This window comes from Petaurus breviceps, unplaced genomic scaffold, assembly GCF_028583685.1.
Source record: "Petaurus breviceps papuanus isolate PSGF00001 unplaced genomic scaffold, PetGlider_PUasm1.0 90895, whole genome shotgun sequence".
Lineage (NCBI taxonomy): Eukaryota > Metazoa > Chordata > Mammalia > Diprotodontia > Petauridae > Petaurus > Petaurus breviceps.
In genome coordinates, this window is record NW_027187372.1 from 32,692,256 (window position 1) to 32,719,629 (window position 27,374).

General features: G+C 45.3%; 1 protein-coding gene across 10 annotated transcripts in view; it reads left to right on the top strand.

The window, feature by feature from the left end:
- SRGAP2 (SLIT-ROBO Rho GTPase activating protein 2) overlaps positions 1–27,374 on the top strand; it is a 259,458-nt gene that overhangs the window by 140,950 nt on the left and 91,134 nt on the right. For all 10 annotated transcript variants that reach the window (XM_069074711.1, XM_069074709.1, XM_069074706.1 and 7 more), the window contains exon 4: positions 156–318. In XM_069074711.1, the coding sequence (XP_068930812.1) occupies positions 156–318 (163 nt within the window). The remainder of the gene's footprint in view (positions 1–155; positions 319–27,374) is intronic.

Below are 27,374 nucleotides of genomic sequence, written 5' to 3' on the forward strand. Positions count from 1 at the left end.
CGCTCTCTCTCTCGCTTTCTCTCTCTCTCTCTCTAAATCTCTCTCTCTATTTTTCTCTCTCTCTTTCACAGTGCGGGTTTCTGTGTTTCTCTTTCATGTTTCCCCCGGGGCTGTGTGCCCCTCTCTCTCTCTTCCCTTTTTTTCTCTCTTTCCAGGAAGGATCAGAATGTTCTCTCACCAGTCAACTGCTGGAACCTCCTCTTGAACCAAGTGAAGCGAGAGAGCCGGGATCACACCACCCTGAGCGACATTTACCTGAATAACATCATCCCCCGCTTTGTCCAAGTCAGCGAAGATTCTGGAAGGCTCTTTAAAAAGGTAATTAGAGGGGTCCCTATGTATGGATTCTGGAAGGGTATTAACATGCCATGTAAGTAAATGTAAAGCCAAACCAACCCTTGGTAGCCTCCTAAACACATCTGCAGCCATCTCTTCCTCTAGGGAGCCCAAGTATAATGAAGTACATGAAATCCCCATTCTTTTCTCTTTGCCAGGGTTGAGTCAGTAGCAGCCGTGGCTTGTAGCCCTCTGCAGGGTCGTCACCTCAAGGCCATGCCAGCACAGTTTGCAGCATGGGTTCTCCTTTATATCATCCATGCTAGTTGCTAGTATGTTTCGGTGATTTGCAATAGAACATTACTTTATTTGGGAAATGGTTCAGCCTTGAGGCCCTTGAGTATGATTTCATGTTCTCTTATTCTAATTCACTTTCCAAGCCCGTATACTTCTTGGTTCAGCTCTCTTTCAGAGACTTGATCCCGAAGTCGTTTGGCTGTGATGGACTTGGGAACTTGATTATCTATTAATATTGCAACATTTTTTTTTTCCTTCCTGGGCTTAGTATGATTGATTTATGGACCTTACTTGGTGACATGGACCAGTTTAACAGAAGATTCTGTCCTGTATCACCATATACATTAGAGATGGACTTTTGGGGACAGAGGATATCAGAGAGCTAGGCATGCCTTAGGAATCATTTTCCAACCTCCTCATTTTACAGATGAAGAAGTGACTTGTCCAAGTTCTAGGCAAAGCCAAGATTTGAAACAGTAACTTCTGGTTCCAAATCTAGTGGTTTTAGCATTACACTGTGCTTTCTGTGTATAGACCAGGACACTGATCTCTAAATTCTGGTACTTGGAGTTCTGTGTGGAATAATTTTTTGAAAGAAAGCAAGTCAGCTTTCCACAGTTGAAAGCTGGTTGTGTATGGTGGCAAACGCCATTCATCCTTGTACATGACAGATTGTCATCCTTAGGAGGATTTTAAGAAGGGTGGTCTTCCTAGGAATCACTGGAGGAGGGAGCATTTATAGGTTTCCAGTTGACAACATTCTCAAATATTGGGAAAAAACCAACTCTATTAAATATCCAGAGCTTTCAGTCATTTGTTGTTTTCCACATTTTTAAGGTGAAACTTTTTGGCCTTCTTCCTGGTTTGATCTTGGTTCAGGGCCTGGTTTTTCATCTTCTCACTGTATTGAAGAAAAAAAATTATTTTGAATCTTTTTTTCTTTATATTTCTTTTCCCATGTCTTCAAATCGTCTAGAAAGAGTGTCAAGCATACCTTCCTGTAGAGCCAGAATAAAATGTAATTACCCAAACGAATACAGAAGAACATATATAGTGTCAGTATGTTGCCCCTTTTCTCTTTGAGTTTGACCTTACCGCTACTCTAAAGCTTAGTAAATTGTGATCCTTGAGACAGCAAATGGAAGGAGAAAATGAATGGGACCCATGGAGATAATGGTCATTTGGGAAGAGTGCTGTTACACAATTAGTCCACTGGATTTTTTTCAGCCATGGAAGTGTAGTATCTATCACACAATCCATAGATTCTTGGCTTCTTAGAGGCAAGGCATGGGGGATATGATCCTCCAGCCAAGAAAAGGGAGATGCTTTGACAATTGGATGTGGTCCACTTTGATGTTCCAGCCTCCTGGCTATGTTGGGTAGATAGATAGTTGTGTTCCATTTCAAAAGTAGGCGTGCCGGGGAAACCTTTGATCTGTTCTTAATGGTGCAGAGAAGCAGTTGCAGGCCACGTCAGAGGATGCCCTTCACCCTTTTCCACACCTGCCCCAGTTCTGTTTGGCATTGTTTTCGTTATTCCCCTCCACATGGTGACTTGAATGTAAGTCCCGTTCAAGTATAGTGAAGTGAAATCTTGACAGTGATTGGTGGTGCTTCAGTGAAATCTTCAAATGTGCTTGTGGTCTCTTGAGGAAGGGAGCCCCAGCCTCTGTCCTGTCTGTGATTCTGGGCAAAGCTCTTTAGGAGAGCCATCCTATCTCAATTGTTCACCATTTTCTCCCAGTCAGAGAAATTGCCCGAGAGGTCTGAGTTAAGAGAAAGCCCTTTACATCCCTCAGTGCTGCTACATGGTTTTTTAGGATCTTTTTGAGGCAGGTGACCCCCAGGGGCCAACACAAGCATCTCCACTTGTGTGCTCCCTCAATGTATTGCCATCAGCCTGCTAGCACGGAAGCTGCTGCAGACACAGAGGTCTATGGTTCTCTCAAAGCTCGATCCACTCCAGCATTGACATTCTTAGCCATGGATTCTGGGTTGACTTCCCTGAGCTACATATGCATTTCCATTCCTGGAGGTATAAAGGAGAGGTCCCTGGTCCTTATAGGACCTCTTTGTGACCTTTTCAAACTTTTACAGCAATTAAACTGTACTTGATGAGAGATTTATGTGAGATTGTTGACCAGCAGTCAAGTTTCATTCTCCCTGATCCATTTTAAGGAGTAGACATTTCTTTTCTTTTGCCAGTGGGATTCCAATGTGGGCAGGGAGCCCCAGGGAAAAAGCTGACCTGGGAAGTCCTGGGAACAGATCACATCTACCCCAGCTAGATGTGAATGATGTTGCTTTTCATTGACTAGCAAGGAAATCATTCCTTCTCAGTACCCTCCAATGTAAATGAACCTCTAGGTCATTTTGTTAATGGTGAAGTATGATATGTGGGCAAGTATGAAGTGTCACATGCCCATTATAGAAACCACTCCCATACCTATATCAAGACCCTGAGAAGGATGGGAACCCCTCTGGTTGGAATTTCATAACCAGACTTACAGGCTCAACTGGCTCCCCTAACAGGTATTTGTCAAGCTTCCTGCTGGCTTCTGTTAGGTCAGCATCCTTTGCCAGAAAGTCTCCCTACTGGGTACTCGATCACTTAGTCACTAACCAATAGTGTGAACATGAGCAGGTGATTTCTCACCTCCAGTCTGTTTTCTCATCTGTCAAATGACAGAGTCAAATCTGATCATGAGTTCTTAGCCTGAAGTCCATGAACTTGTTTTTCTTTTTAATATCATTGGTTTCCTTTCCAATCTTCTGTATTTTATTGTATGCATTTAAAAATATTTTTTCTGTGAATGGGTCTGAAGCTTCACCAAATTGCCAAAGGGGTCTGTAACACAGGAAGGTGAAGACCCCTTGAATTTGCTGATCTGTGTGGACCTTTCTAGGTCCAGGGTGCTTTGATTCTAGGAGAAGAGGAGCAGCTTGTATTCAAAGCTCCTGTCTCTTTGTTGCCAGACCCTATAATGCGTGGTAAATTGTGATAGCAGAGATAAAAGCAAATGAGGGGAGAGAATGAGCTGGGCCAAGGGAGAAAATAGTTCTTTTGTCAGACATTTTAGATGGAAATGTCGTTTCACAGGCTCTCAGTTTGAAAGGACCTTGGATACCTCCTGTTCCAACTGGTCCTTGAATAGAAAACCCTTCTACAGCACCCTCAACAGTGCGCGTCCTGCCACTGCTTGAAAACCTTCCGTGATGGGCAGCAGAGAGCACAGTTCATGGATAGCTCTACCAGGGAGATCCCAGGAGACAATGCTGTTCCTGAGCTCATGGCTTTTTGTGGTATCAGAGCCCATTTTTGCTAGCTGGCATATTTATTTCACCGGGTGTCTCAGGACCCAGAAGTTGGAATTGGATCCACATGTGGGAGTGGGAGAGTCTTGTTCCTTGCTTTTCAAGTGAATTTGGATTTAGCAACACAAGGGCCAATCTCAAGTTCTGTCTTCTGGTAGGAATGGCTCAGGGAGACTTCTGTACTGCTAATGGATCTGAATCCACTGGCTAGTTTTATAAGCTTAAAAAGATTATTATTTGGGAAATCCATTTCCAAATCTACTTGAGCCAACTCAGTCTTTTTCCAACTGTTTTCAAACAGGAAAATCCTTATATGAAAGATATTTCTGGAATTTATAAACTAGAGCACACTAAGATTTTTCCATATCTTTGCCAGTAATTCCAGGTATTTCACATAGTTTTAGAATACCCTGCCCTGCTTTTTTTTTTTTAGTCTCAGACCTTTGAAAGAAACAATTCAGTTCAATTCAATTCAGTTCATTTATCGAGCACCAAGTAGATAGGGAGTTACAGAAATGAGTAAGACATACTCTCTACTCTCCAGAAGCGAACGCATATAAGATGGGGCTTAGCATGAATAAATATATTTCAAAGAAGAACATGAAAATCAATTCTGGATTCTTCCTCCGGTAGGGGACATATGGAAAGGCAGTGGCATTTAAGCTGGCTCCAGAAGAATGGGTGGGATTTCAGCTGCCAGTGGTACCAGGGAAGGGCATTCTAAGCACTGAGAATGTTGTAAGCAAACGAAGTCCAGAAGCTGCAAAAGCAGAGAACGTTTGGTGAAGACAAAGAAGTCTAGTTTTCCTGAAAGATAGGATCCATAGAATCATCAGTTTAGAGCAAGAAGGGACCTCAGAGGCCATCTAGGCCAATCCTTTCATCTTGCAGATGAGGAAACTGAGTCTGAGGGAGGGTAAGTCACATAGCTATTATGGCAGAATTTGAACTCGGGTATTCTGAATCTATGTCATTTCGTTGCTATGAAAAGGGAATAGTGGGAGATAGGGCTGAAAAGATAAGTGGCAACACGGTTGTAGAAAGGCTTAGATGCTAAACTGCTTTGGACTTGATTTGGTAGGCAGTGAGGAGCCCTTGAGGGCATTTGATCCAGGGAGTGATGTGCCTAGAGCTATGTATTCGGAAGATTAATCTGGTGGGGATATAGAGGATTGTTTGGGGGAGGGAGAAGGGGGAAACGGGGTGAGGAGTAGGAAGAATTGAAATACAAGTATTTGACATAGTGGAATATTCCAGGCTAAAATTAATGAGGACCATATCTAGGGTGTAAGAGACCAGCCTTTGGCACCCCTCTGATTGTTATCCATACCAGGTGATTGGATGAGCAGCTGGAAGTCATAAATGAAATGGGGCAGCATGTTCTGTCTCCCCAGAGTGAGAATTCATAGCGAGAGGGAGGTCAGGGGCTGCTTGAACGTGGAAATTGGCCAAGAATCTGGGCCACAGCTAATGCAGACAGATTTCAGGCTATCAGAGTAGCAGCACAAGAGTTTTGTCTATGCTGCTGGGCCCCTCAAGGGATCCCCTCCACTGCCCCCCTGGTTTGCGGTTCTTGCTGCTGAAGCAGCTTTTACATTTTGCATGAGGCAGCAGCAGAGATTCCTCCAGCTTAAATGGGACATCTGGGAAAATCAGCCCCTCAGCCTCAGCCCAGAAACAGACCTGCTTTGTGCAGGGGCTCAAGGGAAAACTACTCATTTGGCGTCCCAGTGCCTCCTTTCCATGTAATGAAAGCTAAATCTGTCTGACCCCCTTGGAGCCAAGGTTTGGGCAAATATTATTGCTGCCACCTTCGTTTGTTTAGTGCTCAGGCTTCAAAAACAGTGACCAAAGCAGTGCAAAGTCTAACTGCCAGTGGCCTGGGTTTTCTGTTCCATTTGGTCTCTATAGGGGTTGTGTGTGCTGAAGAACCCATTAGAGAACAGAAATAAATCCCCCCCCCCCCCCATCTCCTGGTTCCTAGCTAAAATAAACTAGGGCCGCGGCTGTTCTTTCAGTTGGGAAGATGGCCCTTTTCTTTCGCCTCTCAGTTGGAGGACCTAAGAATTGTCCATCCTTCTCTTGTCTCAAGTCTACATTTTGTAACTCCGATAGCTCCTCAGACTTTAGCAAAGACCAGTGGTTTGTTCCAGCAGTCCCCATTTTCTGAATCATACCTCCTCCAGGCCCTCCTCTCCTACCTAAGCTCTCAGTTCTCTTGTCAAGGACTTGACCTTTTGGTTGACAGTTCCTTTCTGGATTCTTGGGCATCATAGTTTGGGGACTGGAAGGAATCTTAGAGCTCATCCTCTTACAGATAAAGAAACAAGAGAGGTGAAGTACTTGCCCAAGGTCACCCAAGGTAGCAAGAGACAGAGCCTGGGTTCAGACCGAGCTTGGTCCTCTGAGCTACAATTTTTTCCAGTCTAGTCACTGGGCTTCTCTTAGGCCAGGTTCTAGGTAAGCATTCTCTCACTTGTTTCGGTCTGGATGGAAATCTTGTCTGTGTGGGTTGTGTCTGCCCTGGTAAGGTCGAGGATGCTGTGGGCAGGTATTGATAAAGCAGATGCATGGAATCCTAGGATTTAAGGGATCTCAATGGTTTTCTGCTCCCCAAATTTTCAGACTAGGCAGTTGAGGTCCAGAATAGTAGTGAATGATGCAGGGACATGTGGTAGGGCCCGGTCTAAGCTCCTTAGGCCAGCAGCCCAGGGCTCTCTGCTTCAGGCTTGGTGATGTTTTGGCCTCTGAACAATAAGCAGCCCTGCCAGAAGAGAAGAAGCTGCAAGGAACATACTGAAAAGATGTCTGAGGCCATCAGTCAGTGTCAGTAAGGGCACCCCCACTGACACGTGTCTCAGATTAATATTGGTAACTTAGTTAAGAAAGAATTGCCGTGACTATTCAGATTTCTTTTGGCACATTCTAAAGGGTGCTAGCCCTAGTGAAGAAAGATAAGAGATTCCAGAAGACAGGGACCCAACCCATCCCATCTCCCTCTTGGGACTAAGATAAGGTTTCCCCCTCACTCTTTTCATCCAGCAGCTTGACAAGTGGGCGTGGAGCAGGGCTATCTCTGAAGAGCTGCATCTTCAGTGGCATTGGGGATGACCAAGAAAAGAGCAGGAGCCACAATGGGGCCCAGCAGAGTGTGACATGTGTTAAGGGAATGATTGGTCGGGTGGGGGTGGAGGTCATGGGGGAGGGATATGTGCTTTTCTGAGCTGTGTTTTCACATGCTGTTCTCTTGAGGCAGGGTTCAGAGGAGGACTGGGATATCTTTGAAGGAAACAGTAATGTGACTGACTGTGTCTTCCCTCCCCTGTCCCTGAATCTCTACTGCTGGAATTTCCATCTGATCCGAACAGGGTTTCGTGGGGCTCCGTAGCCAGCTGTCCCCTTTCACCGCAGTTGTTGGCCTTGTCTGGGCAGTAGCAAGGCCTGGATTCGTCCAATTAGGCTTTGCTTTCCCTATGTCTGATGAAGAGATCCTCTTTAGAGAGAAACAGTAGGATGTGAGGTCTGGTTTTGTTTGAGGTGGGATGGAAGGCTGCCAGATACTTCAGAGGTATCTCCACTGATAAGATGAGTCAGGTTCACTGCCAAAGAACGGCCTCGAAGAGCAGCAGGAGCCATAGCTGCTGTGACATCGTGCCCACAGCTCCCAGCAAGTCCTGTCCCTCGGTGCTGCTCTCAGGGTGGTCCCAGTCTTTCTTGGAACTTGAGAAGATGGGGGTCTGTATCAAAGATGGCTAATTCTTTTGCATGAATTGTTTTGTGTGTGTGTGTGTGTGTGTTTTACCCATTAGATTTCTACAGTGCCTTCCATTAAGAGCTCAGTATGTTTGGAATTGAACTTGCACAGGCCTAAGTTATGTTACCCTTCAAACTAAGGGGAAGAAAGGCCCTGAGGAGGGGGTGGACAAGGAGAAGCATTCAGCAGAAGCAAGAGTGGACCAAGGACAGACACTTTCTAGCCATCTGATCTTCCAGCATTGTCAGACCAGCCAGTTACTAAGTTGAACAGCTTCACAAGAGACCCTGGGCTGGATCCTAGGGAGGGATGCAGAGAAGGGTGAGATGGAGTTCTTGCCTTCATACTGATCTGATCTCTTTGGAGAGATCAAATATATACACAAGCAGCAATCCCAAGACAGTATGTCTTGGGTGTGTCTATTTCTGCTCCCATTGATTGAGGCTTCTTTGTTTGGTTAAACTGCCTGAAGAGTTCTCTGCAACTCAGTAATTTCCATTGCACACAAAGCTGTTAGTGGTCTTGTAGGGGAACAGTGACTGTCTGCAGGGTAAGGCAGTTGTAGGCTCAGTTACGGCTGCTCTGTGGAGTCTGGTCTGGAGCACTTGACTTAACTCTGTACCCTCACAGGCCTGGGGCAGGAGGAGGCAGTGGGACAGGTTACACATGGCTTCTTGCCTCCCTGGTGAGTGAAGAAGAATAACTAATAAAACTCATCATCCAACACCTGTTGTCCTAAGTCCATGAGTAAATACTTATTACCCTGAGTGGAAACAGTACCAACAAGGGTGGAAGCCCTGGCATGCAGCCAGTTTCTGATCACAGTATCAGCAGCAAGGCTGTAGAAGTTCTGTATTGGTGAGCTGCAAGACTGGCTGCCTGGGTGATTGTCTGTTATTAGTGGTGCAGTCAGACCCTAAGGGAAGACCAAGTCTCTAGGTTCCAGCCAGAATTGCCACCCTGTACCTTGGCTGCCTTGCCAAGGGAGAATGGGGCTTGTGTCTGTTTTTGTAGGGTTGACTCCTTGGGATTCTATTGGCCTTGCTCAGGAGGGCTTCTTCAGTGGATTTTTTGCTTGGCCACATTAAGCACAATTCTTCTTTATAACAAAGACAATTTTCTTAGTCTTCTTCTGAAATAGCTCCTTTATTTTGTTTCATTTCCCCCCATCCTCTTCCCTCCCTCCTGGTGATGTTTGTATTTAAACTGGCTTCTCTGATGCTTTTGCCTTTCTCTCCACTGAATAGATCTCTCAAGCTCCTCCTGCACTATTGAAGAAGCCATTGTAATCTACTGGAAAGATCACTTGCCTTCAAAAGCTTAGACTCTGGCAGCTACTGATTCATTTGTGATCTTGGGCAAGGAACATCACCTGTGAACCAAGCAGCTTAGAGCCATCAGTAAAAGTCCTAGATTTTGAGTTAGAAGACCTTGATTCATTCAAATTTCTGTTCTGTTCCTCACTTGCTATGAGATCATGTCCTGGCTGGTGCCCACAGTCCTGAGCTCATTCTATAGCTGAGGTCTCCCGGATTTCCTGGAGACCTTGATAATGCCCGATTGGCTCTTGGAAGGGTTGCATTCTACCCACTTGTTGGCATAGCTGTGGCCATGTTCATAACTTCTTTTTTAGGATGTTTCTCCCCCGTCAACTAAGTCATTTCTTAGTGTTAGGGCCTTGGCAATTGAGGATTGTGGTCTAGAGGCAGTTTTGGGTAGGATTCTCCATTTGATAGGATATTGGACTATCACCTACACCACCACTGTGGAATGTCTCTGATCAGCATTGAGTATAACAAACCTATTTAGTTTATTGACCCAGTACTGTGATGTTTAAGATCCTTTCCACCTCTAAATTCTGTGCCAGTTTCTTCATCTGTAAAATGGGGATAATAATAGAACTTACCTAACAGGGTTGTTAGGAAGAAAGCTTCTTGTAAAAACTTAAGGATATATACATTTGAGCTATCATGATCATGATCATCATCGTTAGTTGTGCTATCTTAGGAAAATCTCTGAACTTCAGGGAGCCTCCATTTCCTAGGGATAATTATAGCAAAGTTTGATGAAGCACTCTGCTATTTACAAAGTGCTTTTCTCACAATACCCCTGAGAACTAGGTAATAATGCCAGGACTGCCTGATTAGCAGGGTGTTTGTAAGGATCAAATGAAACCGTTTATATAAAGCACTTTATAGCAGGAAAGAGCCACACAAATGTTATTACTACTCCTAGGATTACTAAAAATATCAACAGCCTACTTTTCTTGAATCTAGTCATTATAAAATTATAAGTTAAATTTAAGTTATTGTGAATATTCATGCATCCATTCAAAAACATTTATTAAATGCTTTCTGTGTACAGAGTACCATGCAAAGTGGAGAAGAGTAAGATTTTGAATAAGTTATATAGTCACAGAGCTTAGTAGTAACATGAATTCCCTTATACTGATTTTTCTCTCTTCTTTGGCCGTTTTAGTTATTTTTCAAAGTTTATAGATGTTCTTTGGGTTTTTTTATACCATAGTCATTTCCAAATATATCATTCCCCAAACTGCCCTGGAATATTACTTCGCAACAACAACAACAACAAAAAACAGTTAAGTAAAATCAGCTGACCCTGGGACCACATCTAATAGTGGGTGTACCATTCTCTATCCCTACTCCTCCACCCCTGTTCTGGGAGGAGGGCAACCATACACTAATTTGGGGATTAAGACTATAGGGACCTAGCAAATTCTCCAACCTTGGCTTTTCCTTTGGTAAGGAGAACTTTTTGGGATGCCCTGTGTGGAGTTGGGACTCCTTAGTCAAGGACAGGAGTGAGAGGCAGGGTTCCTAGGATCTCTTTTGTTTCCTTCTTTTAGTTTCTCCATTTTAATCAGGATCTGGTAGGCAGTAATGGGACTTTCTAATATTCCTGGTAGAGTTTCCCTAAAGAATCTTCGTGATGGCTAGCAAGATGGTACCCTTCTTCTCTCCTTTCATTTCCTTGGCTGTTTTTGCAGCACAGTCCTCTGGCATCTTTGGGAATCCAGATTCTTCAGGATCAGTTCTCAGCTCTGGCAGCAGCTCCTTGAATGCCCTTAGGAGATTTCCTGCCCTCTGCTGGGCATCTGTTTCTCTCACTGTAGAAATGTTGAGAATGATCTGGGATGTTGAGGAAGTAAGCCATATTGTGTATGGAGAGTGCTTTGAATTCTTCAGAGCTGAGGGCTCTGCTGGGGCAAAGTGGTGTCTGTTTAATGTTCTCGCCTCTGGAGGTGTAGCTTTATCTTCTTGGATGGAGTAGTACTTGTCGCCCACAGTGAGATCTTGTCAGCAGCATCTGATCAGATGGGGTGGAGGGAGAATATGGACTGGGAATTGGGAACCCAGGCCTCTGGCTTTAATCACTTCTTCACGGAAGCCAAGAGAATCTGAGCCTTCTCTACAAATTGGCCTCACTTCCTTTCCTGTGTTGCCTCTTCCCATGACCTTGTTTTCCTTTTGATGCTTTGCTAGGGGTGGAGAGTACCAAACACGTTTTCATTCTACTCTGCTTTCTAGCTACTTGGTCCTGGAATACTTAGGCCAGAGGAAAACACATGTCCCATTTCCCTTATTTCTTTCAAGGCCTCTCTGAGAAAAATGAATATTACTTTAAAACCAGAGTGGCCAGATTTCTGGGTCAATTCAATTCAACACCATTAAAAAAAAAAACAAGCACACACACATTTAGTGTTCTTTAGCATTGTTTTAGGCTGAGATGAGTAGAAAATAAATTTAAAACACAATTCCTGCCCTCAGTCTGCTTGCAGTCTAACCATAGAACGAGAACATATTCTCATGAAACTGTTAATAATGCATCACCTTATATTAGTAATCAATTGTTAAGTGCCTACTATGTGCCAGCCGTCGTGATAGGTACACGTATAAAGAATGAAACAATCCCTACTCACAAGAAACTTAGATTCTAATAGGGGAGATAAGTAGTATATATAAAAACATAAAAAGTTAAGAAATACAAATATGTAGAAAAATACAGTTCATATAGAAGCATGAATACATACATACAAAGTAGTTGTTTGGTAATCTGGGAGGGAGAGCATTGACCTTTAGGGGGAAATCTGAAAAGGTAGGAAGGAAGAAGACTAAAATAATCCTTGTTGAATAAGTCACAAATAGAGTAGGACAAACCAGAAGTGTTCTAGGAGAGGCTCTCAGGTAAGGCTTCATGGGAAAGGTAGGATTAGACCATTATCTCTTAGTCCTATAGTATCCAGGGTTGCCAAAAATCCTACCTTAAACCCACTGATATCTTAACAGATTAAAATCTCTTTGAAATGGAAAATTCCCTGATGCCAGTCTTCATTGGCTTGGATTTGACTGCAAAGTAAAATTTAACTTCTTTAGCCTGGGATTTAAGATCTTTGATAATCTGGCTCCAGCCTCATTTCACTCTATTCCCCTTCATGCTCTGTGTTCTCTGTTTCCAGATCTTGTCCTTCCTGTTCTCACTACCCTGCCATATAACCATTGTTTTTGGAAAGGATATATCAGTTGACTTGCCCTGTGAACCAGTCTGCCATTCCCTTGACTCCCCAGACACGCCATTCCCTGGCCACCACTCTCATATTTGTGTTGTCTGTTCTTAAAATGTAATTGAGGATAGGAACTGTGGCACTTTTGGATTGATGTCCCCTGAACTTAACACAATGCCTAGCACATACTGAGTGTGTAAGTGCTCATTCATTCATTCATTCATTCATTCCTTAACCCCGACTTCTGTGTATTTAAATAGGTAATGTTCTGTGCCTAGAGAAAATCCCCTCCACATCTCCACTTGGCATTTGTGTGACCTTAGCAAGCCATTTTAACTTCTCTGGGCCTTGGTTTCCTCCTCAGTAAAACGAAGGAATTGGCCCAGATGCCCCTAAGATCCCTTGTACCTCTGAATCTATGATCTTTTATCTCCCCATTTAGACTGCAAGTCACATGAAGGTAGGGGCCGTGTCTCCTCAGAGTCTGGCCCACAGTAGCAGCATATCTTAGGGATTTAATAACTGTATATTGAATTCAATTGGATTACTACCCTTCTGGGCCTATTGATTGAACTATGAGGAGACTGGAGTAGCTATTATAGAAGAGGTTTTTTTGTGGGCATGGTGGTAGGTGATGAAGGTAGGTGATTGTGGAAAGCCTTGAATCACTGGTTATCTGAGGAGCTTGGATTGTAGGTAGAGTTGACTATTTTTTAGCAAGAAAGTGCCATGCTGAAAAGTCATCATTTCAGAAGGTTAATCTGGTGGACATTATTCACTAACATTTAGAAGATAAACAGATGGCTGAGAGGTTAGTTGAGAAGTTAGTACAGTAATCCTTGTGAGAAATAATGTAGGCCAGCACCACTAGGATGGTGGCAGAAGGAAGGGAAAGGGGAAATGGGATACCGTGGAAGATGCCTGGAATTTGAGTCATCAGACCCAAACTTGAATTTTCATTTTGCGATTTCCAAACTGCATAACCTTGAGTTAGTCACTTAACCCCTCCAGGCTCCAGGTTCCTCATCTGCAAAATGGAAGGGTTGAACTAAAATATCTATAAGGTCTCCAAAGCCTATGAACTTGCGAGTTTTTACCATCCTTCTCCCCAGGGCTATTGTGAAACTAAAAATGAGATAAAAATAAAATAAGAAAACTTTGGGGAGACAAATGTTCACTTTAGCAAGGAACACTAAAAGATTGCTGATCAGATAAAGAAGAGAAACAACTTTACATCCGTATATTTATTTTATAAAACTTCATGCCCAGTTTAAAAAAATAAAAGAAAGATGTTCTTTTGGAAACAATGTGGAGTTATTCATGGTAACCCTATGCCTTCCAACTATATACCTTCTCAGCAGAAGGTGGGAAGAAGTCTTGCATGCTGAATGCTAAGTGGTCTGTCTGCATCAGAGCTGTAAGCTGAAGCCTCAGTGGAATTTTGTTCTGTCCTTCTAGTCCCCTTCACAGAATAGTATATGGAGAAGAGGGATAGACATTAATTGTACCTCCTGCCATTATCAAAGTTATCAGTGCATATCACCTCCTGGGGCAGGGAGATTTAAAAAGGTGTTGTAATCAGAGCACATGATTCCTGACACACTGGATGGGCTTCCTCCCCAATCAGATGTAAGGATATGATCAGAGCAGTGGCCTCTGGCTGGATACTGCATAGCTTGGGGCTATAGGGGAGTCCCTGCTTCATCCTCCTCCCAGCCTGGGTGGAGAGCAGGGCCGCTGCTCCCTGTGGATTGAGCTTTGCACTGTAGTTGGGCCTTTTGGAGTGAAAATCAAGTCTTCTAATTTAGGGCTCCTGGGGTCAGGCTACAGATCTTTGTGCCCAAAGGATGCAGCAGGATTTCTTCATGCAATGGAGCTTTAAGAGGTATAACTCATTCAGCTTGAACCTCATGATGTAGAGAATTACAAGGCTCCCTTGAGACCAGTCAATGCAAGAGTCGTTGTCCAAACGTCAGTGCTAGTACCAGTGTTGAATGCAGAAGTAGTGTAGTAGCTTCATGTCCAGAATGCTCAATAATAAGATGTTTAGAAGAAGGGGAGATTGTGTGTGTGTGGGGGGGGTGGGGATGATAATAATAGCTAGAATGTCTATAACACTTTAAAGTTTGCAAAGTACTTTACATAGATTATCTCATTTGACCCTCACAAGAACCCTAAGGTAGGGGTTATTATTCTCCCCATTTTGCAGATGAGGAAACTAAGGCAAACAGAAGTTGTGACTTGTCCAAGATGACACAGTTAGAGTCTAAGGCAGGAGTAGTACGGCTTTGCTGGTTGATTGACATTGTATCCACTCCCCAACCTGTTTTGAGTTTGAGATGCTTATGGGACATCTAGTTCAAAATGTCCAGTAGACAGCTGAGGATTCAGGACTGGAGTTCAAAAGATACTAGGGCTGGGGAGATTTATAGATAGATAGAGCTATATCTGTGTATATATTATACAAATATATGTGCATATAGTTATATTTTTAATTTGCATCTATCTACACACATATTTTAATATATATGAATATGCAAAATGAGAGGCAGTGTGGCTTAGTGGATACAGAGCTAGTCTTAGAGTCAGCAAGACCTGAGTTCAAGTCCTGAATCCCAGCACATACAGTACGTGTGACCCTGGACAATTAACACCCCAATGTTCGGAGCAGCTTCCTGAGGTCCTCAGCTGCAGAGAAGGTGCTGGCCTGCATTGGTAGTTTCCTTATAGATTCTGTACTTGTCACTGCATACAAAATGAATGCCAGGTAACAGGGGGAGGAGTGTGGAGCCCTAGCAGCTGGGGGTATCAGGAAAGACTTCATGTAGAAGGGAGTGTTTGATAGAGCTCTGTGCAAAGTATGTTCCGATCCCTTTGGAATAAGGCATTCGGGTGCTTTTGACTGGAGCTGGTTCCTTTCTTTCCTCTCTCTTATTCTAACTGTTTTCAGCTTGGAGCCATTTGCTGCTCTAAAGCCTTTTCAATTCTCAGCAGCATCTTTTCCTGGCTATTGGCTGTGTGCTAGAAAGGCTGTACTTTCAAGAAGCAGCTGAGAGATACAAGCCTGGCTTTGGATCTGGAGTCTAGTCTGTTCTTGACTGAGACAATGGAAGTTTTTGGAATTTGCAAAATCATAGAGGGAAAAGAAGGTGGGGACTGGCAGAGCCTTAAGGGAGCAGACCCCCTGCTGAGCCACAGTCTCACTCATCTCCAGCGTCAGACTTCTGGGCTCTGTGTCGTGGAATTCAGAATATGGAGCTCAGGCTCAGGGCTCTCTTCTCTTTTTTGTTCAGAGCCAGTGTGCTTATCTAGGAAAATATTTATCAACGTCTGAGGGATGCATAGGGTTAATAAACGGGTGCAAAATGTCTGGCAAGCTCAGTCCCCTCTTTGATGCCAAGGGCTCATACAAAAGTTTGGCACGCTCTAGCGTAGACACCCTGACCCCATCCTCTCACTTGCCTTGCTGAACATCACCCCAACAAAGCTGGCTGCAGAAGCCTTAATGCCTCGAGGAATGCAGAACCACCATGGGAGCCCCATCTGAGAGCTTGGAGAATGTCTTGATTAAATTAGCGTCAAAGGGGCAGAAATGCACCCGGACACAAAGGGAGTTTTGAGGAACCCGGCTGGGCCTTCAGAGGATGAATGTTCTAGTTAAGTGTGGCCATGACCTGTAGCACTCCACATGCCAGAGACACAGTTTGATTGTCTCCACTGCTGGCTGTGTGCTTGCTGGGGAGTGGGCTGAGAGTGGGGGCAGGGAGCTGGGGCACACTCAGCACATCTCTCTCTTGGGCTGCCAAAGTATTGATAAGAGCCTGAAGATGCTAGTGCTGCTACAGTCATTTTCCCATAACTCCAGCAGGCAACTTTCGCGTTATTGTTCTTCCAGAAATGGGGAGCAAGATGATTTTCCTCCTCCTGGGTGTCCAGTCCTTGCTTCTCTGCCCTTCTCATCTCCTCTAGGGCCAGTAGCCCTCCTGAAAGCCCCCATTGTCCTCAGCTTCTTTCTGCTCCTTCCCTGGAGGACTCCCCAAGAAGAATGCTGCCTGTGCTCCAGAGGGCAGGATGTCAGGGTAGTACCCATAGACAGCTCTCTCCATGGTCATTTAGGCTGCACTCAGCCTTCTGCTGGCTCCCCAAGGGCCTCACACTGAATCAAGGACAGGATGGATTAGTGGGGCAGCAGAGTCACTGCCTAACCCTATAGCCTGGGCCAGTACTGGCTCTGCTCTGGGGAGTGTGTCTTAGAACACACTGTGTCCACTTGGCTCTTTGGACTGCCCCGCTTTCTGGATGGTGTTGAGATTTGCCACGTGGGTGTCCTTCCTCCCTCTTCATTTAAGGAGAGGGTTCAGCTCAGACATGGTGTTCCTCACCTGGCTGCCCTCACTACTCTGGGACTTCTCTGACCAACTTTGCCACAGTTCCCAATTTGGGTGCCCTCCTCTTCCTCCCTCTCTCCCAGCGTCCCCCATTAGACACTAAGTTCCTTGAGGGCAGTCTTTCTTTTTTCTAATTTCTATCCCCAGTGCTTAGCACAGTAGGTGCTTAATAAATGTTTATTGACTGTGACTAATATTCTAGCACTTTACATTTCCAGTTTTTACATATATGGTTTTCTCTGAAACAGAGTAAAAACAGCTTTTTCAGCAAGAGGTAACTGAGGATTTAAATGCTCGTACATCAAAGAGCTTCTTCTGTACTCTTACTTCACATTTTTTATGATCAATTATGTGATCTTTTCATCCTAATCTTCTAGTTAACACATTTATACTGGGACCCTTCTTTACGTAGGGCCTTGTGCTAGTCACTGTGGTACATGCTCCATTATTATCTCAATTAGTCAATCAATTAAGCACCTACTATGTGTCAGGCACTCAGGTACTGGGGATGTGAATATGAAGAGTGAAACAATCTCTTCTTCAAAGGTTTTATATTCTCATGGGATAGACAAGTATGTACAAAACTCTTTACAGCATAAAGTTAATAAATGCACATATGTGTATATATGTGTACACATATATCTTAGTTGAGTACAGGGTGGTTTGGGAGGAAGGGCACCAGCATCTGGGGATTTGGCAGAGCTTTCATGCAGAAGATGGTGCCTGAGCTTAAAGGAATAGGTGGGGACCCTCGGAAACAGAGATGAGGAGAGAGGCAGCCAGGGCAGAGACATGGAGATGGGAACTGCACTCTTGTGAGTGAGGAATAAAGAGAAGGCTGGTTGGCCAGATTGAAAGTGTGGGAAAGGGATTTGTGTCCAGTGATATTGGAAAGATAGTTTGGGGTCAAGTTGTGTGGGACTTTGAAAGCTAAGAAAGAATTTATGATTTTATCTTGGAGACAGTAGAAAGTCACTGGAGTTAGTTTGGGGAGGAGTCATATGGTCAGATCTTCCCTTAAGGAAAGTTCCTTCAGAAGCCTGTGTTGGATGGACTGGAGTGAGAAGAAATCTGAGGTAGAGACCATTTAGGAGGCAAGACATGAGGGGGCAGTTGTGGGGGGGGAGAGGAGTCAGAGAAACACTGTGCATGTAGAAATGGCCAGACCAGGTGACTGATTGGGTACGTGGGGGCGATGAAGAGTGGGGAGGCCAGGGGAAAGCTGAGCTTATGAACCTGACACACTAGAAAGATGATGGTGCCTTTGGCAGAAATAGGCAAGGTTTTGTCCATAGCGAGGCTGATCATAACCCATCTGGGCCTGCCCGTCCTGTGTGGCTCTTGTCCATTAATTCCCCAAGACGCTAGGGGCATCCCTTGTGTTCTCTTGCTTTTGCTTTGTTACCAGTGTCCCATTTTTCCTGGTCATAACATTTCTCTGTTCACAGATATCCTTAAAACCAGGGCTCCTTCAAAATGTTGTTTGTAATGTCCCGCATTCTGCTCATGCTTCCATGTACTTCTCCACTGCCCTTTGGGTGCTCCTGAATTTCCATTTTTTAGAGATTGTAGTATTCTGTGATTTTCTTTTTTTTGGTTTTGGCAAGGCAGTTGGGGTTAAGTGACTCGCCCGAGGTCACACAGCTAGTAAGTGTTAAGTGTCTGAGGCTGGATTGAACTCAGGTCTTCCTGACTCCAGGGCCCTGCTCTATATTCATTGCACCACCTAGCTGCCCCTGTTCTATGACTTTCAATCACATAACATCCCTGGAAGAATACTTGTTAGATGGAATTTAGTTTGGGGAAGAAGGCTGCCCTCTAGGACCTTGAAATCAGGATCACAAGAGATGATGCATGAAGGAATGGGGAAAAGGGGGAAAGGGGGACAAACATTTATATGGCCTGAAACTGTGCCAAGTGCTTTTCACCAGTGTTATCTGATTGGATCCCCACAGCAACCCTGGGAGGTGGGTGCTATTATTATCATCTCTCATTTTACAGGTGAGGAAACTAAAGCAGGCAGGTTAAGTGACTCACCCAGGGTCACACAGCTTGTAAGTGTCTGAGGCTGGGTTTGAATTCAGAGAATTCAGTGCTCTATCCATTCCTGCCCACCTCTATCCACACCACCCCCAGCAGCTGCCTGTAAAGTAAAAGAGGCTACAATATTAGGCAACATATAAAGCAGCATTATTCTGTGGAAAGAGAGTCAGATCTGGATCCTCTGAGCTGAGTTAGGTGAAGTCAGCAAGCATTTATTAAGCACCAGCTGTGTGCTGGGCACTGTGCTGAGTGCCCGAGTCTTGAAGGATGAGTAGAATTTCAACAGAGAGAAAGGATCAAAGTATTTTTCAGGCCGGGTGATGATACTAACAAAGTTTCAGTAGTGTGAAGGGGTGGAGAACCTGTGGCCTTGAGGTCACTTGGGGCCTTCTAGGTCCTTGGGTGTAGCCTTTTGACTGAGTTCAGGTTTTACGGAACAAATCCTTTTATAAGGGGATTTGTTCTGTGGAATTTGGATTCAGTCAAACGACCACACTTGAGGGTCTACTCATAGGCTAGATGAAGGAAGGGGGCATTAGAAAGAGAAGTTATGTTCAGATTGTCAAGGGCCTTGAACGTTGACCTAAAGAGTCTGGATTTTATTTGGAATGCAAAGGGGAGTTATTGATGTTTTAAAAATGAAAGTTATTCAATTGATTCCCTGCCTGAAAGGAGCAGGGAAGTAGCACGATTAATGTGGTGCCATTTTGTGAATGTCAGACTGACTGTGGTGTCTACAGCTGATCGAAGGAAAATGAGCTGGGAAGCAAGAAGGCCAGTGGTGGGGCTTCTAAGGGCAGTCCTGATTGAGGAAGTGAAGACTCCAATTAGGATTGGGAGGGAGGAATGGAAATACTTGAGAAATACTCAGAAAAAAAATCAGGAGGACTAAATGAGGAAGGAGCACAATGTTATATTCCTTTCCATTGTGACGGCCAGGTCCCAGTGCCCACTACTGGGCACCTTTTCTCTGGAAAATAGGGCTTAGGTCAGCCGGGGTGATTCCAAGGGGCAGTTCTAGGCCAGATCTGAAACAGCTTCAGCATCACTAACCCTTCCCAATGAAACCCAAGGAGGAGAACACCCAGACCCCAGTGCTGCACCTCACAGCCTTGACTGGTCTTTCCCCTCTGATCTCATGGCCCTGACTCTCACTACACACTCCATTCACCACCAGGCACATGTCAGTGACTTTTGTTTTCAGTCATTTCATTTGTGTCCAACTCTGTGTGACCCCATTTGGGGTTTTCTTGGCAAAGATTCTGGAGCGGTTTGCCATTTCCTTCTCCAGCTCATTTTACAGATGAGGAAACTGAGGCAAACAGGACTAAGTGACTTGCCCAGAGTCACATAGTCTGAGGCCAGATTTGAACTTGGGTCTTCCTGACTCTAGGCCCAGTGTCCTATCCGCTACGTCACCTAGCTGTCTTGTGTTCAGTGATATGTTAGCCCTGTTCTCACTGCCAGGAGCCTCAAAATGAGGGGTGCTTAATCTAAGGCCCATGGAGTCCATGAACTGAGATTGGAAAAAAAAAATACAGCTATTTTTATCAACCCCTAAACAAAATTAAGCATTTCCTTCATTTATTCTAAAACCGTATATAAGGAGGAGTGCCTAAGCTTCACCAGACTGCCAAAGGGCTCCATGACACAGAAAAGTCTAGGGACCTCTGCTCCAAACGGTTTATTGGAATGACTGGGGCAGGCAGCACCTCCCCTCCCCCCACCCCATGCAGCTGTTCTTTGAAGAGACTACTCGTCTCCCACCAGGCACCACCTGTGCCCTCTTCCATCTCTGCCGTACGTTGCAAGCCTCACCCTCTGCTCCCCATTTCTCCTTTCTGCACTGACAGGTAAGGGCTTGGGGGATTTGGGATCTATTGGAGACCAGCATTTTTAGACTTTTCTAAAAAATCAGGGTGCTCACCCTAAACTGGAATCATGCAAGGGAAGGAGATCCAGGCTTGGAGTCAGAACCTGACTCTGTGGTATATTACTTGTGTGCCCTTGGTCAAGTCCCTCTCTCTGAGCCACGATTTTCTTCATGGTAGAAGGGGTTGGACAGATGACCACTGAGGTTCTAGTTCTCAATCTGTTTTTTTTTATTTTTTTTTTGCTTTTTGGAGGGCAATTGAGGTTAAGTGACTTGCCCAAAGTCACACGGCTAGTAAGTGTGTCAGGTGTCTGAGGCTGGATTTGAACTCAGGTCCTCCTGACTCCAGGCCAGTGAATAGAGATTCACTGCACCACCTAGCCGCCCCAATCTGTGATTTTTAAAAAGCTCTTCATCTTATTGACCTTGTACTATATCTATGGTCCAGCCAAACTGGCCTTCTCTCTTTTCTTTATACATGGTAATCCACCTCCTGGCTAACCAAACATGTATTAAATGCCTTTTCATTCACTCATTCATTCATTCTTTTATTCCATGACTTTGTACTAGTCATGCTCCACGTTTGGAATGAGCTCACTCCTCACCTCTGGCTCATACAATCCTTTACTTCCTCTAGCACTCACCCCAGGTAACATCTAATCTCAGACACTTACTAGCTGTGTCACCCTGGGCGAGTCAGTTAACCTCTGCCTGACTCAGTTTCCTCATCTGAGGGTTGTTCTAAGGACAAAATGAGGTCATAGTTAATTGTAAAGTACTTTCCAAATTGTAAAGCATTGGATAAATGCTAGTGATTATATAAATGCTAGGATTTACTGCCCTGCCTAACTTGTATTGGGTTTGTATTCATGCTGTATATCCTTGTATATGTACTCTCTCTTTTTCTCTGTCTCTATCTCTCTCTGTCTCTCCCTCTCTCTGTCTTTCTTCTCCCTCCCTCTCACTTTCCTCCCTCCCTCTCTCTCTCTGTCTCTCTCTCTCCCTTTCTCCCTCTCTCCCTTTCTCCCTCTCTCTCTCTCTCTGTTTCTTCCCCCTTCCCCCATGGGATATAAATATTTTTGTCATTGTGTCCCCAGCACTTAGCACAGTGCTTTGCACACAGTGGGAGCTTTTTGACTGATAGGAGAACCTGAGTGATTTTGGAGAGCTCCAGCAGGCTCATCCCCATCTACCCTGAAGCACTGTAGAGATTCTGGAGAACTCAGTTGGGTCACCCTCTGGGGAACCGGTGGCCCCCTGAGATTTGACATGGGGTGCTTTGTCATAAATGCACATTTCAGAGATGCTTGTGATGAGTGCACGGATACAGCTTCCCCCCAGCACTACCCCGTTACCTCCTTGGTGGTTTGTGGTTTCAGAAAAGCCCCATGGAATGTAATGAGGAGCTGTGGTTACAGCATCAGGTTTGTCTTTCCCTCTGAGGGACCTTTGTATGAACAGAAATCCCAGCTCACCCTATCCTGGGAGCTGGGAGGGTCTGAGCCTAAAGACAACAACCGAGCATGACTCTGGGCCCTATTCGTTTATTCATTCAGTAGGTTTTTACTAAGCAGCTGAATAGCTGACATTTATATAGCTCTTTAATGTTCACAGAGCACTTTCTTCACGCATGCCTGTGGGGGAGTGGAGTGAGAGCCCAGCTGGGGGACAGTGCAGGCTGTGGGTGTGCCTCTTTACCTCTCCAGCCCTCAGTTTCCCCATCTGTAGTTGATGAGTTCAAACTAGATAATCCTGAAGATTCCTTTTACGTCCAAAGCATTTCCAGAACATATAGAAGTGTTCTCACCACCCACTTTACAGCTGAGGTAAGCGAGGCTTCAGTAGGTGAGGTGACTGGCCTTTGGGCGCCCACCTAACTATAGAAAATAGCGAGGAATCAGACCCAGATCCTCAGGCCCTAAGTCTTCTTTCCTCCATCCTCTTTTTAATTGTCATGGGGTCCCCTGCACAGTCCATGTCCTCAAGGAACACAATAGTCAGGGAGCTTGGGCAGCAGGTTAGGAGATAGATAATATATGCCATCCCCCCCCATTCCCTGGCTCCCCCAGCTCTGGTTGCTGCCCTCCCTTTGCTGAAGAAACCTAACCCCATTTTTCCAGAGACTCCACTGGATTCAAGCCCTAAGGAGATAAGGCATAGTCAGCTAGGAGCTCTGAAGTCTGAGCAGTCCTTCTGTGTGGCTTTCTGCTTTCCCTGGTTACCTCTCTTGGCCCCTGGGGATGAGGGCAGGGGTCTAAAAAACCTCACATTTAGCCCATCTGGAGCCCTTACTCCCCTCTACTCTTCTGGCCTGTTCTTGCAGGAAGATTCTGTACTAGCAGCTCCAAGGGCACCAAAACATCTGAGGCCTCTCCTCCCACTTTGCCCTGCTCCTGGTTCCTCTTCTCTAAAGCATTTAATCAGCAGTTTTCCTGGTGCCCCAGGCATTTCCTGGGCTGGCACTCCTGCTGCTCTGCTTCCTACCAGGCCATCTTCCTCTTTTCGGTGTTCCCACTCCCAGCTTTCAGATGAGCTGTTACCTCCTGGCCCTCAGCCTCCTCCAGCCCCGACTGTGGGAACCACAGGCAGTCTCCTCGGTGGCCCCTGCTGCAGCAGACTGAAGCCTGCTTTTGGAGCAGGGGGGAGTCTTCCCATTCCTCCACTGCCAAGCCAAGGATTCCTCATCTTCTCCAGTCACTGGGAGAGCTGTGCTCTCGGGTCACCTTTTTGCCTTTTCTCTTTCTCATTGCTCCCAGCCTACCTTTGTGCCCATCCAAGGACCCCTGTGCTCCCCAGTATCTCATTTCCCTTTCAGTCTGGTTAGCCCTTCAGCCATTAGGACTAGGAAATGGTGGGTAGCTCAAAGTAGTAGAAAGAACACTGAGACAGAGGATCTGGGTCTGAATCCAGACTTCCACCTGTGTAGCTGCATCTGTAAAAGGAGGGGCTTGGGCCACCTCATTTCTAAGTACTCTTCCAGTTCCAAATCCTGTGCTCTCCAAGATAACTGAGCCCCTGGAATGACCTCCGGAGCAAGAACCGTTCATCCAAGAAGAATTCTGGGCACTGGAGACATCATCAGCCCCTGGCTCCCAAACTGCCTTCCCCAGGGAGGGATAGTGGAGCACCACAGAACTCGTGGTGGCTGACTCCCCCACCCATGGACCCATCCTTCTGGGAAAGGAAACAATGTGGGCTTTAAAAGACAGTCCAGTTGGAGGGTTTTATTTGCCCTTTCCCAGCAATGACGCACACACCCCAAGCAGAATGGCCACTCTGGGCAGAGTATAGCCTACAGCTGGCCATCCCAAGAGGTAGAAATGTAAATTGCCTGAACCTAAAAGCAGGACACCATAAGCCAAGGATCTGCAGGGAGGAACTGGCCCCTTTGCTGCCTCTTGTCTCCTTTCCCCACAGAGCATAGAGTCACTGTGGTCCTGGTGCTGGTGGTGAACAGTCTTGGCTAGACTGAGTGATAAGAACTTCTGGCTCACTAATGGCTCACAGCTCTGAGAGTCAGGGAAGGCAGACCTACGAGTACATTGAGCATACTGTCAGGCCACAGAATGGAGCTTACTCCCAGGGGAATGGCTCATGTCATGCTTTACCAAGTCTAACAGTGCATACATTCCAGAGCACAGGGAAATCCCTTCTTGAAATGGTTCATAGATAGAAATAAATGCACTCAAGGAAAAAGGCCCCACTGAGAACCTGGGCCTGGAGTCAGGAAGACCTGAGTTCAAATCTAACCTCAGGTACTTCCTAGCTGTGTGACCCTAGGCTAGTCATGTAGCCCTGCTTGCCTCAGTTTCCTCATCTGTAAAATGAGCTGGAGAAGGAAATGGCAGACCACTCCAGTATCTTTGCCAAGAAAACTCCAAATGGGGTGCAGCTGGACAGTAACAAAGTATAGGTTGAATTCTCCCAATAGAATGTATGCAGGGTCTGTGCTTCATTTTGTCCTTGTACCCAATGTTTAGCACACTGCCACATCATAGGAGATGATTAATAAATGCTGGTCGAGCTGAATTGAATTATCTAATAGAGAGGTTTCAACTGTACTTAATTTCTCACCCAGTAGTTCCCAGTTGCTCAGCCACTGTCTAATATATCTGAATGATGAGGAAAAAAAGTCTCTCTTTGTAATAGAAAGAACAGGATACATCCTAAAAGATCTGGATTCAAATCCTGCCTCTGAAGCTTACTATACTTGTCACAATGAAAAAGTCATTTAATGTCTCTGGGCTTCAGGTTGCTCTGTGTAAAATTAGGAAGTGAGCTAGACGATCTCTTAGGGACCTTTCTAGTTCCAAGTCTGTGATCCTGGGACAGTAGGACAGCCTCACAGAGTTGGTTCTGTAAGGATCAGTTTTAAAGCACTTGATCAACCTTCAGGTTCCATAAGAATTTCAGCTATTACTATTATTATTACTTGTTTTCCCTGCCTTTCCCAACCATGTACGTGTTTTCACTTTTTCCTTAGGGAAACCTCATACCTGTCTCCTAGAACAGTTATTAAAATTTCTATTTTACTGAAAATAGACAAAAGGCGATACTGAATCAGTCACTAAACATTGAGCCCCTACTAAGGGTCAGGTCTTGTGGGGATACAAAGGGAGGCAAAACAGACTTTGTAGAAGGAGGCATCGGAACTCCCGGGAGAGAGTGTGGGAGTTGGGAGCTAGTGCTGCTGCAGGGCTAGGCCTCCTCCCTGTTTCTGTGAGAGCACACACAGAGGAGCAGGAGCCTCCCGGCCAGCCAGCCACACCTCAGCTCAGTGAGCGGAGTGGCACAGGCCAAGGCCTGCACTTGGCCAGAACTGGCCCAGCACTTGTGAGTTTCAGAATAAAAGACTCTGGTTCATCCACATTGGTTCACTTCCTATCCCTCAAAATGAGCATTGTTAAATATTCCACATCTTCAGCTCTAAATTTAGGCTCTTTTTTTTTTCCAGGCTAAAGTTACTACGAAAACATTAAAAAAAGAGTTTTGCCCAAAGTAATTTTTCCCCTCCTTCTTTTTGGTTTCCTGCAATGTTTAGATGACTCATTCTCTTCCAAGAAGTTTTAAAAAGAAAAGAGATGCATGTTGTGTGATAGCACACAAAGACGGTTCTGTTTATTCTCCTCCTTTTCTTCCCTGCCGAATATCTCCTTGCTTTTTTTTTTAATGGGGAAGGAAAAGGACTTTGCAGCTTCCATTGTATTATGTACAAGGTTTCAGCAGCTTTTGTTGGGAGGGGGGATGGGCAATAATACCCCTCTTGTCTTTGGGTGGGGTCCCCTTGCAATTTCTTTATCAGACCCTCAGATGCAACCAACACGGAAGCCTGACTTCAGAACTGGAGGGGGAGGGAAGCCACTGGTGGTTTTCCCCAAATGTGTGTCTAAGATTTTTGTCCTAGAGAATTATAGGGCCTTCCCTTTACCATCTGAGAAGGAAGACGCTTTGGCCACTTCCTCCTTGTGTTAGAATTGCTCCCCACTACTGCAAGCTTGCTTCTCCCTGGGCTAGAATTACCCAAGCATCCCAAGCCCAGCCCTGTGATATACTCTATGGGGAACTGAGGAAGGAGAGCAGTAAGACATGATTGCCCCGGCAGGCAACCTGTTCACGTAAACAGGGATGTCTTCAGGAAGGTTCTTCCCCCAAGTAGCCAGGACACAAAAGGAAACATCTACCCAGGTTTCACTGCAATTTTATTGGTTCTACTTTTTTTTCCTTTCTTTCTTTCCCTCTACTATCTGACTTAATTATGTGAGCCTGTGGCTCACATAACAGGATAGAAGGAATGGGAGCCTTTCCTGTAACCACTGCTATAAAAAAAGGAGATGGTGAGAGGCGGCTGGGAGCTTGGCAGGGGTAGCTGTCCCTGAGGCCGGGAGAGTGATAGGGTGGGAAGTGATACTTGTGGTTCCTATCCTGACCCTGCCTCTGACTCTGGCTGCAGATGGATGAGTCACTTGCTCTTGCTTCCCCTCCCCAGGCAAGAGATGATGATGTGTATGAAATACATTGAGATTCTTTAGTCTATATAGGACTTTAAAGTGTACAGAGTACTCTATACACCTTGTCTCATTTGTCCTTACCACAGCCCTCTGAGGTGGGTGCTATTCTCATCTGTATTTACAGATGGGGAAACTGAGGATCAGAGAGGTGATGTGTTTTGCCAAGGGTCACAAAGCATATAAGCATCTGAAGAGGGATTTAAACCCATGGCTTCCAACTCCTCCAGCACTCAGATCTGCCGTGCCAGGATAGGAGACATCTCATTAGTAGTTTATTCTAGTGATTGAGACCCTTGGAAAAATGATAGAAACAATAGAAATGTCAGCCCGGAAAGATCTTCCTGAGGCCTTCCTACTTGACAAGCAAAGGAAACTTGTTTGTTGCCTCCCACTGCAGTGTTGAGAAGTAAATCAGTTGATAAAGCAACATTGACTAGTGAATCCTGGCAGCGGATCATAGAGAGTCATTGAATTTTAGAGCTGGAAGAGGTCTTTGTCCAGCCTCCTTGCAGATGGAAAAACTGAGTGGTTAAGAGACTTATGCCAAAGCACATTCACAGGCAGCCGCAGAGCTGGGTGCTGTAGTTGCTAGGTGTCCCGGGTAAGATGCAAACCTAGGGCCCCTCCTGACTTATGGTCTGGTACACCATGTGATGCCTCCCTTCTAATGCCATTTGAAAAGAATGCTCTACCTAATGAATAAAGGAAGTTAGGGTCATGACTTGCCATGTTCCTGGCTCATGGGGCAGAACCCTCTGCCAGAAGCATCCTCTGTCTGGGAGCTAAGCTGTGCTGAGAGTGTGCTGGGTAATATTTAACTGACAGCAGAAGAGTCACTGTTAGGATCTGGGGTGTGTGTGTGTGTGTGTGTGTGTGTGTGTGTGTGTGTGTGTGTGTG